Genomic DNA, 13,526 nt, shown 5'->3' on the forward strand with positions numbered 1-13,526 from the left:
TTGAGATTTAGAGGACCTTTTCGTGTGAAGAAGGTGGGAAAGTTTCAAATTGAGATTGAAGGAGGGGAGAAGTGGAATGTGAGAAATGTGGCTCTGTATCAGAGAAGTAGTGAGTGTTCCCGAAGTGAAGAGGTGGAAGGGTGTTCTAGTTCCTTTTTTTTGGGCAATGAGAGAAAGATGGATGTTGTTTCTGAAGTGTCTACTTTTGGTGCAAATGGAGAAACTCATGAAGAGGCTGGGGAAGTTGAGATACAAGATGCACGCGTAATTCAAGTGGAGACAGCCATACTTAAACAACCGGTGAGGGTACGCAAACTTCCAAATTACCTGGAGGACTATGTTATGAAGTAACCTGTATTTTTAATTGTAATTCGTTTTTCCTTTTGCTTTATGTTCCAGTTTTCAATTCCGTCGTAGCTACTTAATGTGAAGACAGGAGGATATGTTGTGTTTTAGTTCTTAGTTACGTTCTTAAGAATGTAGGTGTCTGGGCATTCTGGAGATGACAGTTACCGCTTCCTCTCCAGTGTGGCTGGACGCTAGGTCGCTTTGTCGAATATACGTGCAATTGAACCTTATGCTGTGAAGGATATTTGTTTCTTACTCACCACAAATTGTCTAATGATAAGAGGGAAACAATTTAGTCTTCATTATTTAAGTGAATACAGTGTTAGTTGTGTTCTGATATCGCTTGGACTAGTCATTCCCCAATACTTCCTTGTGTTGGCATGCACATGCTTCCCCAGCACGGGCTGTTATTCAAATGTTGTTTGTAAAAAGATTCTTTGACCATTAACACCAGTTGGTGCTTGACGTTCCTTATAGTGACACTAAATTAATTTGCTCCATTAAATGGTACCAATATAATTGCTACATTGTGAACCTCCCAGAGATGCCAAGAAGAAATTCTAAGTAGGGCCATGTGAAACATAAAAATTGCCCTATTCCATGCGGAACAATAATCTTTAATCAATAGTGCAGCTGATCATGAAAGCTTGTATAGTCTCTTTTCTCAAACCCCTTTCAACATAGCTGTAATCTGCTGTTCCTCTTTGAGCACTATTTAATTCTGTCTCATAAAGCCAATATGACGAAATCACTTTACCAGTTGGTTGCCTGAACAGCCTTACTAAAGAATTCTTAAGCCAGCAGAATAAAAATTAAACAAAGCTTTGGTACTGCACTCCCTTGCATCTCCTTATAATATTAATCTTTTATTTGTTTTCTGATCTCATTTTGCATAGTGAGATAACCTATGCCTATCTTTTTTTTTTAACATTAGAGTAATGCAGATTGTGTGCTATTGGCATGTGTTGTGGCACCAAAAGTGATGGACATGTAGTCTTAATAAACTTGGAAATTGTGGAGACAGGATTCCCAAGCTGCTGGATCCTTTTAATAGTTTGTGGCTTTGTGTCACCCACATAGAAACTGTTGAGCTGCTTAAAACTTGAAAGCGAGAGTTGTGTTGGAATTCCTAGAGGGAGCAAAGTTTGATACTGAAGTATACCAGAGCAAGGTTAACAAGTAACAGTCAAAGTCTTTCACAGAAGAGTAGCAAATGTGCTTGAATCAAATCCATTTGCAAAATAATCAATGAACTCTCAAAGTATCCACGTGCCATAAGTGAGCATAAAGACTAAAGTTTTTGTATTATCTTCTGGTTTGTAATTTTTTTTTTTTTTATAGTTGGCCACCAATAAGATCCTTTTTTTCAATACTCCCTTTTTAGGTATTTCGATGCATTGCGTGAGAGAGGAGCATTCTGCGATTAACATGAACCTTCACTATCTTGAAAATGGCACAGTGATGTTGAACTTCATCTATCGCAAGGAGCTTTTCTTTATTCCACTGGGCTTTGCTCTCAAAGTATGTATTTGATAAATAACCCAAGTTTATTTTTGTTCTAAAGAATGTGCTTGCTAGTTAGTAGATGACACTGAATAGATTGAGATAAAACAGGTTATGTTATTTATGGCAGATTCACATGTAACTACTTTTTTAGATAATTTTAGTAATATTCCATACATCTAAGGCCCTTGACAACACGTATGGAACCTCCCAATAGGTTCACCAATCAGATCATTGCTGGAGGTACTATTTTGAATAGATAGTGTCCTACTAAAGTCAATCCAATGTCCTGCTGTAAAAAAGTAAACCCCCAACTCCATTTTCGAAATCTTAACTACTCCACTTGGCTTACTGGACAACTTCAGAGTGAGCTTTGTGGCTAAAAGGCAACCAATTTCTCATTATCAGCCTCAGCATCTTGACTGGTTCATCAATCACGTGTCTCACCCTCACCCTCTTTTCTTTTCTTCCTCCCGGATGTCCATTCTGGGCATTGTGGCGAAGGGGCCAGTCTACAAAGAGTAACACCTACAGCTCCTCCCTTTTCTGGATATGGTCAGGCAGTGTCTCATACAATTCCTATTAGTCTTCCAGGTTAATAAGCCATACTATATCACCAAAATCACCTAATCTTTACTAATCTGATCCTTCATTCATGACCTAAATCTTCCCATCCTGTCAAACACCCCATATCTGTCTAACATTGTGTTAGTCTTATCCATATCAAAATAGGCACAACACTCATAGCCACCTCTCCAACCACCCCTTCTGCACTTATTCTCGTGACACTTGCTAAATGCAGGACTAGCCATCTAATGTTGATGGCTTCATCACTCCTCGCAACATAGAAATTTTCGTCATCAAAGAGACTTGGGTCGCTCTCACATCAGCACTTCTTGAATGAAATCAGATGTTCATCCACTACAAGCATACAGAAAAGCAGAGATGGCGTAGCCATTATCCACAGTATCTCCATGCTGAGGCCCTTCATTCATGCGGACAAGCTGCCTCGTAGAATAAAAATTTGCCTCTAATATTTGCATTGATCTGATGATGACTGCTTCTGAGATCATTACAATGAAGACCAGGTGAGAACACCACAAAAGGAAGTAGAGATATATTTCTCAACATCTTGGCTGCGGGCACACTCACTGTTTGTGCCAATTTTCTAACACATTCCAAAAGCAACAATCCTGATCTAATGATCTCTCCTTTATCTTACCTACCCTTGCTAAGTCACTCAAGATTTCTTAAAAATACAATGCATATGTATTGCATTCCAGCAGGAGACCAAACACAGCGAAAGCAATGAGGACACATCAACATCCATGTGTCTGTACCTCCACCACAAATGACCGTGCCACCCACCCCTTCCGTACAATATCTCCTGCGCATCAGTCCACTCTTAGTCCATTTCCCACAAACCTCCCAACTGACATTTTATACCAGCCATAGCACATTTCTTCAGTAGATTAGTTAAAGTACATAATCTGATTCAAGGTGGTCTGTTATTTGGGGGGTGGAGGGTGGTATTATTTGGCAGGCACCTCAGTTAGATCTTCAGTCAGCTGTGCATCCCTTCTCGTGCTTGTCATATGTTGTTCATCTATAATTGCCCATTCATGCATATCCTTTTTCCATGCTTCATAACCAATAACCCTAGCAGAGACCCAATGGATGGCACTTCGGTGCTTGACTAGAACCGTGCCCAGAGCTGCCATCTGTGTTATCATCTATAGAGCTTGTGGTAGGGAATATACCCAACAAGCATTTTCATTGATCGCACCAGTAAGCCCCGGTCATCAATTGCAGATGTTCAGCTACCGTCTCCCCGAATGCCGCCACTCGAGGACAACCTCAAACCATAAGCAGTAAGTCTGCCCTTTACGTGCTACATCTTGGACATGCCAAGGTTTTAACAGGATAAATCCTCACCGATATTTTTCAGGGTAAAATAATTCATATGAAGATAATAAAATTGGACTACTTCGCAAAGTGCATTAGGGAAAATGTTTTTTTTTTTTACCTGTGTACAGGCCTTCCCCCAATTTGTCTCTGATATTGGTCAAGGCACCCCTGTGACAACTTGTGTTCTATAGTTGTGTTTCCCCCAGCAGATAGCAGAGCTGCTTACAAATTAGTCACCAGTCGCCCATACCCTGCCAGGGATAGAATCATAGCCATCACTTCGATTGTTTGGGGGCTTTTCAGGGAAAGAGGTCCAGATAGCCCTGGCTTTCTGCACAAAACATGCATACTATGAAAATTGACCTGGACCAAGATCAAAGGCCCCTCTCTCTCTCTCTCTCTCTCTCTCTCTCTCACTCTCTCACTCTCTCACTCACTCTCTCTCTGTCTCTCTGTCTCTCTGTCTCTCTCTCTTTTTTTTGTTGTTGTTGTAAAGAATAGTTTGAAGTATAAGTCCTCTACTGCCTCACACCCCCATCTCTCCAGTCTTAACGGTCCAAGTCACTCAAGATTAATCAAGTATTTGGGTGATTTGATTTCATGCTAACCTTTAGTCCAGCGCAAAATGGAACCCCTAAATCATCTTTAAAAACCACATACTCATTTGGGTATGTCCCATTAGTCACTCTGATAGAAACATTAACTTCAGACTCCTGCTAGTACAATATTATAGGTGCTATTTCAGCTGCTAGTGACCTCTGACAGCAATGGCCGCCAGTTCTTAATGAAAACTCTGCATTCATTCATGGGATCACCAGCCATGCCTCCTTATAATTCTGTATTATGTTTCACAGCACATTAAATATTGTAAAATCAGATTTTTTTGTGGAATAACAAGACTCCAAGAATAAGTTATAACAAACTCAAACTGCAAAACTAATGGTGACATGAGACTTCTTGATTATAATTAGACATGGATCTTAGTGGTTTCAAACTGTGATTTTACTTAAATTTCTGAATGGATCTTAATTGAGGAAAATTTAGTTAAGCCTTTTACTTTACTCATTTTAACGATTTGCAAAAAAATAAATGGTACAAGATTACTGCAATAATACAATCATCTAAATGTAGCACTTTTATAATTTGATTCCCTATTCCGCTTTGGTGTAATAGTGCTCAAATAAATCTCTTTGGCATAATCCTTTCTTGAAATGGAAAGTAATACATATTTGAAATTTTGGACTGATGCAAACATTTTTGATTTACAGAATCTGTGCCAGTAATGTTTGTTTTTTCTAAATTATAAATTAAATATGCAAGACATTATTTGGAATGTTGTAAATTTGAAGTCTTATGTGATAGAATTCTTCAAACATTGTGTTATGCTCTCTTTGTGGTCAAAATCTCTAACTGTGTTGTGCTGAAATCTGTACAATATTTTGAGTTAAACGGCATTTAAAATATATGTTTAAGACGTGAATTCTAACATAAACAATTTAGGTGTTTGCTTAGTTTTTGGATTACAAAGTTGCTTTCAAGTGGTTCTTCAAACGTTAGAAGGAGATGTTGTCTACTTGTATTACCTCAATTTGCTTACCAGTTTCTTTATATCAAACATTTATGTATAATAGTTTCTGAACATCATATTGGTTATTCAGAGCTAAATTAATTGGATATTTATTATGCTGGTGTCACAAGTTAGAAACTGAACTTAAGTTTTTTTTTTTTTTTTTCTTTTTTGGAACATTTCAATTTAACTTTATTCGGTACAACAACCATAAAAGCACATAAAAAGAAACAAATAAAAAAACATTGCATGATATTACATTATACAAAATCAATTGATTAAATCCATTCACCTAGATGACCATAAATAAAATGAAATATACATACATTAAAATAACCCTACGAGTTGTTAAGCACTTTACAAAATTATGATTTCCATTAGTATAGCTTTAGCAGGTGTAAACAAAATACATAGTACTAAGCCAGTACGAACTGTAACCCCGAAAACAACCACACATTTCCTCTGACTTTAGCTCTCCTAGCAACGATTGCCTAAAAAGGTGGTGCAGGGGTTGTAAACTATTAAGGGCTATACGCACCTTGCACCCATGATCAAACCTAATAAAAGTATCCTATATCAATAAATATAATGCAACCTGATCATTAAAATCAATAAGCTCTAGTGAAACCATCAATTCTTAAGAGGCCTTGATAATTAAAAAGTTACTTTCTTAGTAAACAGCACAGCCAGCCATTAGATTTACTGGTTATCAGCGCCCCTTTGTGAATTGGTTTTGGCCACAAATTTATGGTTACTTGATCGATTCTCACCTGAAAATTTGGCACGCTTATGCCATATCGAGGCAAGGAATCAGCTTACTGAGTATACAATTGGCTCTGCAGTGTTCTAAATAAACGCAGTGCCACCTGAAAGTTTGCTATCCCTAGAGAAAAGCAGAGAGGTCGGAGCCATTAACGTCTTGCTTCGCAGTAGCCTGGATAGACAATAATAATATGATTGATCGACTCAGAAGACAACTCACATACAGGACATAAGAGATGCTCACCCGTCCTACCGTGCTCTATAAAAAGTATTCAAAGGAAACACCCATACTTGAAACGCAGGTAAAGGCTCTTAGCCAGAGGTGGAAATACAATGTCCAGGAAGGGCTCCAACAACGGAGCAGCTTTAATATCTAGAAACCTTTCTGTTAAGTGGCCCAGATTGGTCCTAGAATGTTGGTGCTCAAAAATGTAACACCAGTACACCGACTTAACCGGTTTATCCGATTTATGAATCCGCTTGGGATTATCCCAGAGTTCCAATAACTTCAGCCTCCTACTCCAGTTATAAACAAACCTCAACCAAGGTGTTTTGAGGGTGTGGTCATGTCTTATTAAATCCTGTAAACTATCTCTGTATATGTTCAATTTGGGGGCTGACCAAATGCGCACCCAGTAGAGAGGTTTCAACTGGGCAAGTCAGACACCCCATTTATGCCTAGATCGTGGCGCAGGGGGGTGAGTGGTGTTCTAAAAGGAACTGCCACTAGGACCCTAATAAAATTGTTTTCAGCTACTGCTAGCCTGTGTATGGTTGTGTACCCCCATGTTTCAGCTCCACCGATTGCCACATTGAAGGCCTTAGCACGGTAGGCCTTAAGTGCAACTGATATTGATTGAGTGAAAGTTGCTTTAAAGAAGCGTAAGATGGCATTAGGCCTGTGCGTCAGCGTGATCAAACTTTTTACAATTTGTGAATCCCACTTAAACTTATCTGTCAGAGTGACTCCCAAATAGTCAAAGCACAACACCCTCTCGAGCTTTGCCCACCCTGACACATTTAGTTCTAGAAACGTTATTACTAAAAGCCATGTATTTAGTTTTTGGTCAGTTTCTCTATTAGCCAATACATCTTGGAGACCCATAGGTGACTTAGAAATTAACAAAGAGTTGTAGGAAAGTACCCTCTTTTTGGCATGGTTACCCCAACTTTTTGCCTGGTGTCAGTGTGTTTTTGACTGTGTTCACTGGGATCGTTCTAACCAGGACCCAAGTGACTGTGCTCTCTCCCTCTAAACTTGGTTGCTCACCCCACAATTGACATACTAAGTTCCTAGTATATGGTTCCTCCACATTTAGTATGCCAGCCATGGGAGCCCATGCAAAATGTGTCTGCAGGCCTGCTATTGCAGACTGCGTGAAAAGATGCATGCACCCTTTTACTACAGGTCACTGAACCTGGTCAATATAAGTCACCCCTATGGCAGGCCCTCCTAGCCCAAACGGCAGGGTGCAGGTACCTGTGTGTGAGGGCACTCCCTGCATGAGCAGAGGTGCCCCACAAACTCCAGCTCCATTTCCCTGGACTTCGTAAGAGTGGAAAGCCATTTTACCTGTGTACTGGACGTAGGTCACTACTTAAGTCTATCTACGTAATGGTAACTCCGAACCTGGGCATGTTTGGTATCAAACATGTCGGAATCGTGCTCCAATACTGTTGCCAATATTGTTTGTATGATTCCATGCACTCTGGGGGCTCCTTAGAATACCCCAGCATTCTGTGGTTTTCCAGGCAGCCTGTGTTGCTGCGACCCCTCAGACAGGTTTTCTGCCCTCCAGCTCAAGCAGAGGAAGGCAGAACAAAGGCTTTCTTTTGGGAGAAGGAGGCAACACCTTCACCCTTTGGGAATAGGTGTTACAAGGCTTGGGAGGGGTAGCCTCCCCAAGCCACTAGTATGCTTAGAAGGTCAAGGGCACAAGTCTAGGGACCCCCCGGTCCCTGCTTTGGTGTGAAACTGGATAATGGAGAGGAGAGTGACCACTTCCCACTTCCCTGTCCACCACCACCCCAGGGATGGTGCCCAGAGCTCCTCCAGGTGGCCACTTGATTCTTCCATCTTGAATCCAAGGTGGGCAGAGGCCCCTGGGAGCATCTGAGTGGCCAGGTCAGGCAGGTGATGTCACAGTCCCCTCCTGAAAGCTGGTCACCCTGCTAGGTGACCAATCCCCTTTCTTGGGCTATTTAGGATCTCCCTCCCGGGTGGGTCTTCAGATTCGACATGCAAGATTCCAATAGGACTCCTCTGCATTGTTTACTTCATCTTCTGGCCACTGGGACTGCAACTGGACCCTCTAGGGACCAACAAATCAGCAACTCCAGTGACCACTCCGCTCTGCAACACTGTTTCTCCGGCCCCTTCCAGCAACTGCAACGTTTCTCTGGCCGTGCATCCTGTGAGGGCAACAAGTCTTCAGCCTGGGCAAGAAGAAACCAGGACTATCCCTTGAAGTGAAGGAGTCACTCCCCTGCAGACCTCAACTGCAACGACGACCAGCTTCGTGGATACTCTCTCCTCCGGAACTGCGTGGATCCTGCATCACAGGTGGTAGTCTTCGGTGGTCCCCTTGGTCCTCTCTACCAGCTGTCCTGGGAGATGGTAAGCCCTTGCCTCCTTGCAGGACCGTACCCCTGTGCACCGCGACTCTTGCAGCTACCGAGGCTTGTTTGTTTTTCCTCCAAGGGATCTTCAGCCTCCGTGTAGCCCTGGCCTCCAGCACTCTTACCTGCAAAGCACAGTCACCTGAAGGAGTGAAAATGTAAACACCTGATCAATGGTGCTAATTTTCACCCTAAACCCTGCCTGGAGACGGGAAAGTATATGCACACCTGATGCCCAAGCTGACAATCTATCCAATACCTGCCTTATAAACGTTTTTTGAGATTATCCAATTATCTAATAGGGTGATAGTTACGAGGGCATCCCGCACCCCCCTCACCCTTTAAAAAAAAAATTATATATAAAGTAGGATGATTCCAGCCCCTTTCCAAGCGTCCAGCATCTCACCCCAATTAACTATAGCATTTGAAAGAGAGTTAAAATACGAAGCCCATATTCGGGGTTCAGATTTATAAAGATACCCCGTTATACCGTCTTGACCTGGGGCCTTTAGGGGTTTCAAGCTATCTGTTGCTGCAAGAGTATCTTCCATGCTAAAAAAAGAATGGTTCACTGGAGCCACTAGCTGGAATAAAACAATTGTTATCTATCTCACCCTCTACCTGGGCCTGGTTACTGTCCTGAATACTACTGGTGGCATTTAAGTTGCCAAAGTGATCCTCCCACTTGTTTGGTGTAATATGAGAGCACCTTGGGTTCCCTTGGCCTCTGGTCCCAGTCGCAGTCATCGACTAGAAAGTGTGAGTGTCTTTTGCTCTAAGTGACTGTAGCAGGTCCTGACAATTGTCCTCGTCCCATTTTTTCTGTGTGGCTTTAAGTGCAGTTTTATATCTGAGGCGAGCACATCTAAAATTTACCCGCTTACCCTCCCTCACAGCTTTTCTTAACTCTGATTTAGCCTGCTTGCACTCCTTAGAGAACCACATGGATCCTTTCCACGCCTTCTGTTGTTTACCCTGATAGTTGCAATAAAAGATAGCCTTGAGCCTGTTCAAAAAAAAAAAAAAAAGCAGTGTGGGTGCTTAACAATACACCAGGATCCGGGCAAACTTCTTAAAACCTGACGTGTTGTACAAAAAGGTTATACATTTCAGCATGCAAGTCCTGGTTTGCCATGACTAGGCCACGTGACTCTGACAACGACTGGCCACAGTGGTTTCAGGTGCTACAGCTAAATCTGAGGAATTTGACCTCAGAAACTGTGTGCTCAAAATTGAAGTGCACCTGGGATTATGATCACTAACAGTAGCGATTACCACCTCTGTCTGTAAGGTCCGGCCAAAGTCTGACGTCCACTGGGACGTAATCAATAACACTTTTCTGGCACTGTCTCTTAAAGGTAAAATCTCAGTTTAGGTCTGATCGAGTTCCCCCCTTGCAAGCGCACAAACCATGCAAAACCACCAGGGAAGCTAATTGCAGAGTGGTATTGGAATAGTGACATAGCGGGCTCCCTGCCACTCCTGGAACCCCCTAGTACTCATCCTTCTCTGCAACAACAAAATTAAGTGCTGAAGAAGGTTCAAAAGTTGTATTAAAGTCCCCAGCCACTGTTGCTTTAGCATTTGGTCTATAAGTTCCAACTAAAGCATCTAGCATGCTTAAAACTGGTGAATCACACTTCACTGGCATGGATCGAGCATACACATTCAATATAATCAAGACCAGACCCCTAGGAAATCTGAGCTTGATGCCCATTAAATCTGGTGAATCTATTGTAAGAGATTCTTGGACGCAATCAATATTGTTGTTTACCAAAATCAAAAGACCTCCCTTCGCCCGACCTGATCTTGAAGGGAAATTGCCTCTGTGCTATATGTGCTAAACCCATTAACAAAAACCTTAGAAACAGCCCAGGTTTCTTGGAACATACAAACTTCAGACTTCCCAATGAAGGACAGCCAGTCTTTATCATCTATCTTGGAAATAATCTCTGCCACATTCCACGTAACTACATGTAGATTCATTGTTTCCTTAACTTCTATTAGGGCAGAGTAATTTGTTCGCTCCGTATCGGACCAGGACTTTGGTCTAGTAACGGCTGGAACAATTCCATCTACAGACTTTACGTCAAAATTCAATCCACCACAAAGGTCTGGGGACTGGTGATTACTGATATTGACTGAATGTGTCCTTGGTGGTTGCAGTCAATCCTGCTGTTCTAACGAGGTAAGTGCTATGAAACGCTTAGTAATGGGACCTGTATAATTACAAGAGCCATTTCCCAATTCTTGTGCTCTTTCCTGAAATGGAGGAAGTTCAGCTGGTACAGCTACTCCCTTAACACCTGGAGGATTAAAAAAAACTACAGGAGGAGCTCTAATGCCCCCCTCCCCCAAGAGCAGACCCAAAGGGAATAATCAAATATAGCAAAGACTTGACAAAACTAGGTACCTTAAAATTCACAACACCACAGACACCCATTGAAGCTTTAAATGAGGACCCGCCCAGGATACCCTACGAGTAGATATGATTTCCTTAGTAAAATCGTGAGACCAACCTGCATACTCCCTCAACCAGTATGAGATTTTATTTGAGAGAGATGTGCGACTCCTGCTTTCCTTCAGATAGAGGTGGAACATTTTCAAGTACACTCAAGTGAAATGTGACCCTATATTTGGGCTCCTCTGGCCCACCTTTCTATGTGTAGAGGCAGTTGTTGATCCCCCAAATGCTGCAGGTATGGGGTTATTTGGTAATTGTTGACACAGGCCATTATTTGATCTATTATTCACACCATAGGACCTTCTCTCCCCTTCCGTTAGACAGCATTCAGGGAGCAGATGTTCAACATGGGACTGACAAAAGGTGTGAGTCTCACTAACCTCAGCTTCTGCCCTCTATGACAAATCCATGGGTCTGGTCACTCTTGTGGAGCCAGGAAGAAGTTGGGTACCAGCGTGCAAACCAACACATCTCATTCTATCAGTCCTTTTAAGTTCTATATCATTCTTCTTTAAAAGCTCAATTATTGGTTTCAGCTTTAAATCCAGGGCAGTATTTATCACATCTGTCAACATATCAATCAAAAAGCCCTGAGCAGGCTCCAACTCTAACACCTCTCCTTTTCTTACACCTTCTGCCTAATGGTCTGAGTAGAGTTGGCCCTCTGTCGTTTTGGTGACATAGTGGGCTCCTGTCTCTTCATTTTCCCTCCTTGCTTGTCATTACCTGGCCTGCAACTGGGGTCTGCCAACTACAGCCTCCAAAGGAACTGGGGCCTGTGGGGAGAGCATGGGAACCCCTATACATCCCAACAAGGCTACATTCACTTGATGGGGGAGGGCGTTATTCCCTCATCAGAGTGCAGGAACGCCATATTGATGTCCGAATTTGGAGGATCATCCTTGGGTACACTCAGTGGAGGGTAGAGCTGGGGTGTAACTGAGTCGCTTGGCCAACTCAATCTCTTTGTTGATAATACCCACTGCACAAGACAAAACGTTGCCATGCTTGTTCGTTGAGGTCTGGGTGTGATGTTAGAAGCAGCCTTCCGTTTGCATAAGTTACTCTTAGTCGTGTTAAAATATCATAAGTCAGCACAAACTAAGAAACGCTTAACCAAAACCAGGCCGTTCAAACAAAGATCCTTTTACCTTAATGGTGATTGCCAGCCAAAAATAACACCCAGCCAAGAGAAAGGCCCCTTGCAAGTCTGGCGTGTCTAATTTGAATCGTCTCCTGGAGCATACCCATCAGTCCTCCACCACAGGTGAAGTTGGGGGATGGAGTCCCTCTCAACCCAGATGCAAATAGCGTACAGTACAAATGTGTTCAGGATGTTTCTGCACACCCTGTCTGTCCAGTTAGTACTGGTTTTGCTTTCCTCTCCACTCTTTTGTAGGTGTCTTCTCCTGCTGGTTTCATCTGGGTCCACGTTGGGGGGAATCTCACCCAACCTTGAAAAAGAGATAGGACTTAGGACTCCGGTAGGGTCACTCTTTCTGGGTAGGACAAAGGGAGGATAAGTGCCAGTGAAGGTCTGAGGGAACTTTGGTTAAACAACCAGTGCCATGCTTAGGTAATAGCAAATGAGAGCAACTCAAGTGCTTCCTACTGGTACTCACTCTATCGTGAGTTATCACAACATGCCCCAAAATATGCAAGTGCTGGTGTCACACTATCATGCCCGACATCACCACTGCAGGCCTGTGTTTACATAATTTTCCTCATTCTCCTCCCCTGATGCACCCAGTCCAACCCGTCTCCAATGCCCGAGTAATAGCTCCCGTACCTTTGTCAGCCACATCTCCCCTGAGACGTGGCTGGTCTGTGCGTCTTGTAACCCTCCTCAGCTAGCGGTGTGTACCTCCTCCTGTCTCTCCGCTGGGATGTTCCTGCAACGTGCTCCCTGAAGTCCCGTTGGCATCAGCTACGGTCGGACTTCATGGCGTTGCCCTCACTCCCCTCTCCCTTCCCGGGGTCACTGTGAGGACAGTGCTAGAAGGTGAGAGCTAATATATCTTGTCGAATTGGCATTTCAAATAGAGCATGTGTCAAGCTGAGACATGTATTGTCATGAACATGATTTGGGAAATAATTAAAATCCTGAATATCAATAATCAGTGATAAACATTCTTAGCTTCTGACTTGTGAAGTTCCTGACATCTGCTGAGACTATATTAACATCCTGGGGCATACAATCCAGAACCCTTGATTCTAGTTAAGCTCTTGTGTCCTGATTGGGCAGAGATTCATTTTTAATCTCTTACCAAGAACAGTTCAGTTATGTAACTGACAATCTATATGTGAGTATGTTTATCCCTATTTTAGTCAAATGCTTTGATTCACTCCCTTTAT

At 42.6% G+C, this 13,526-nt stretch overlaps 1 protein-coding gene across 1 annotated transcript in view; it reads left to right on the top strand.

The window, feature by feature from the left end:
• The window catches only part of POLR1B (RNA polymerase I subunit B), a 294,522-nt gene that overhangs the window by 137,498 nt on the left and 143,498 nt on the right, over nt 1-13,526 (top strand). Inside the window, exon 5 of the mRNA XM_069235071.1 lies at nt 1,733-1,869. Within this exon, the coding sequence (XP_069091172.1) occupies nt 1,733-1,869 (137 nt within the window). The remainder of the gene's footprint in view (nt 1-1,732; nt 1,870-13,526) is intronic.

The sequence above is a fragment of the Pleurodeles waltl genome, chromosome 5, assembly GCF_031143425.1.
Source record: "Pleurodeles waltl isolate 20211129_DDA chromosome 5, aPleWal1.hap1.20221129, whole genome shotgun sequence".
Taxonomy (NCBI): domain Eukaryota; kingdom Metazoa; phylum Chordata; class Amphibia; order Caudata; family Salamandridae; genus Pleurodeles; species Pleurodeles waltl.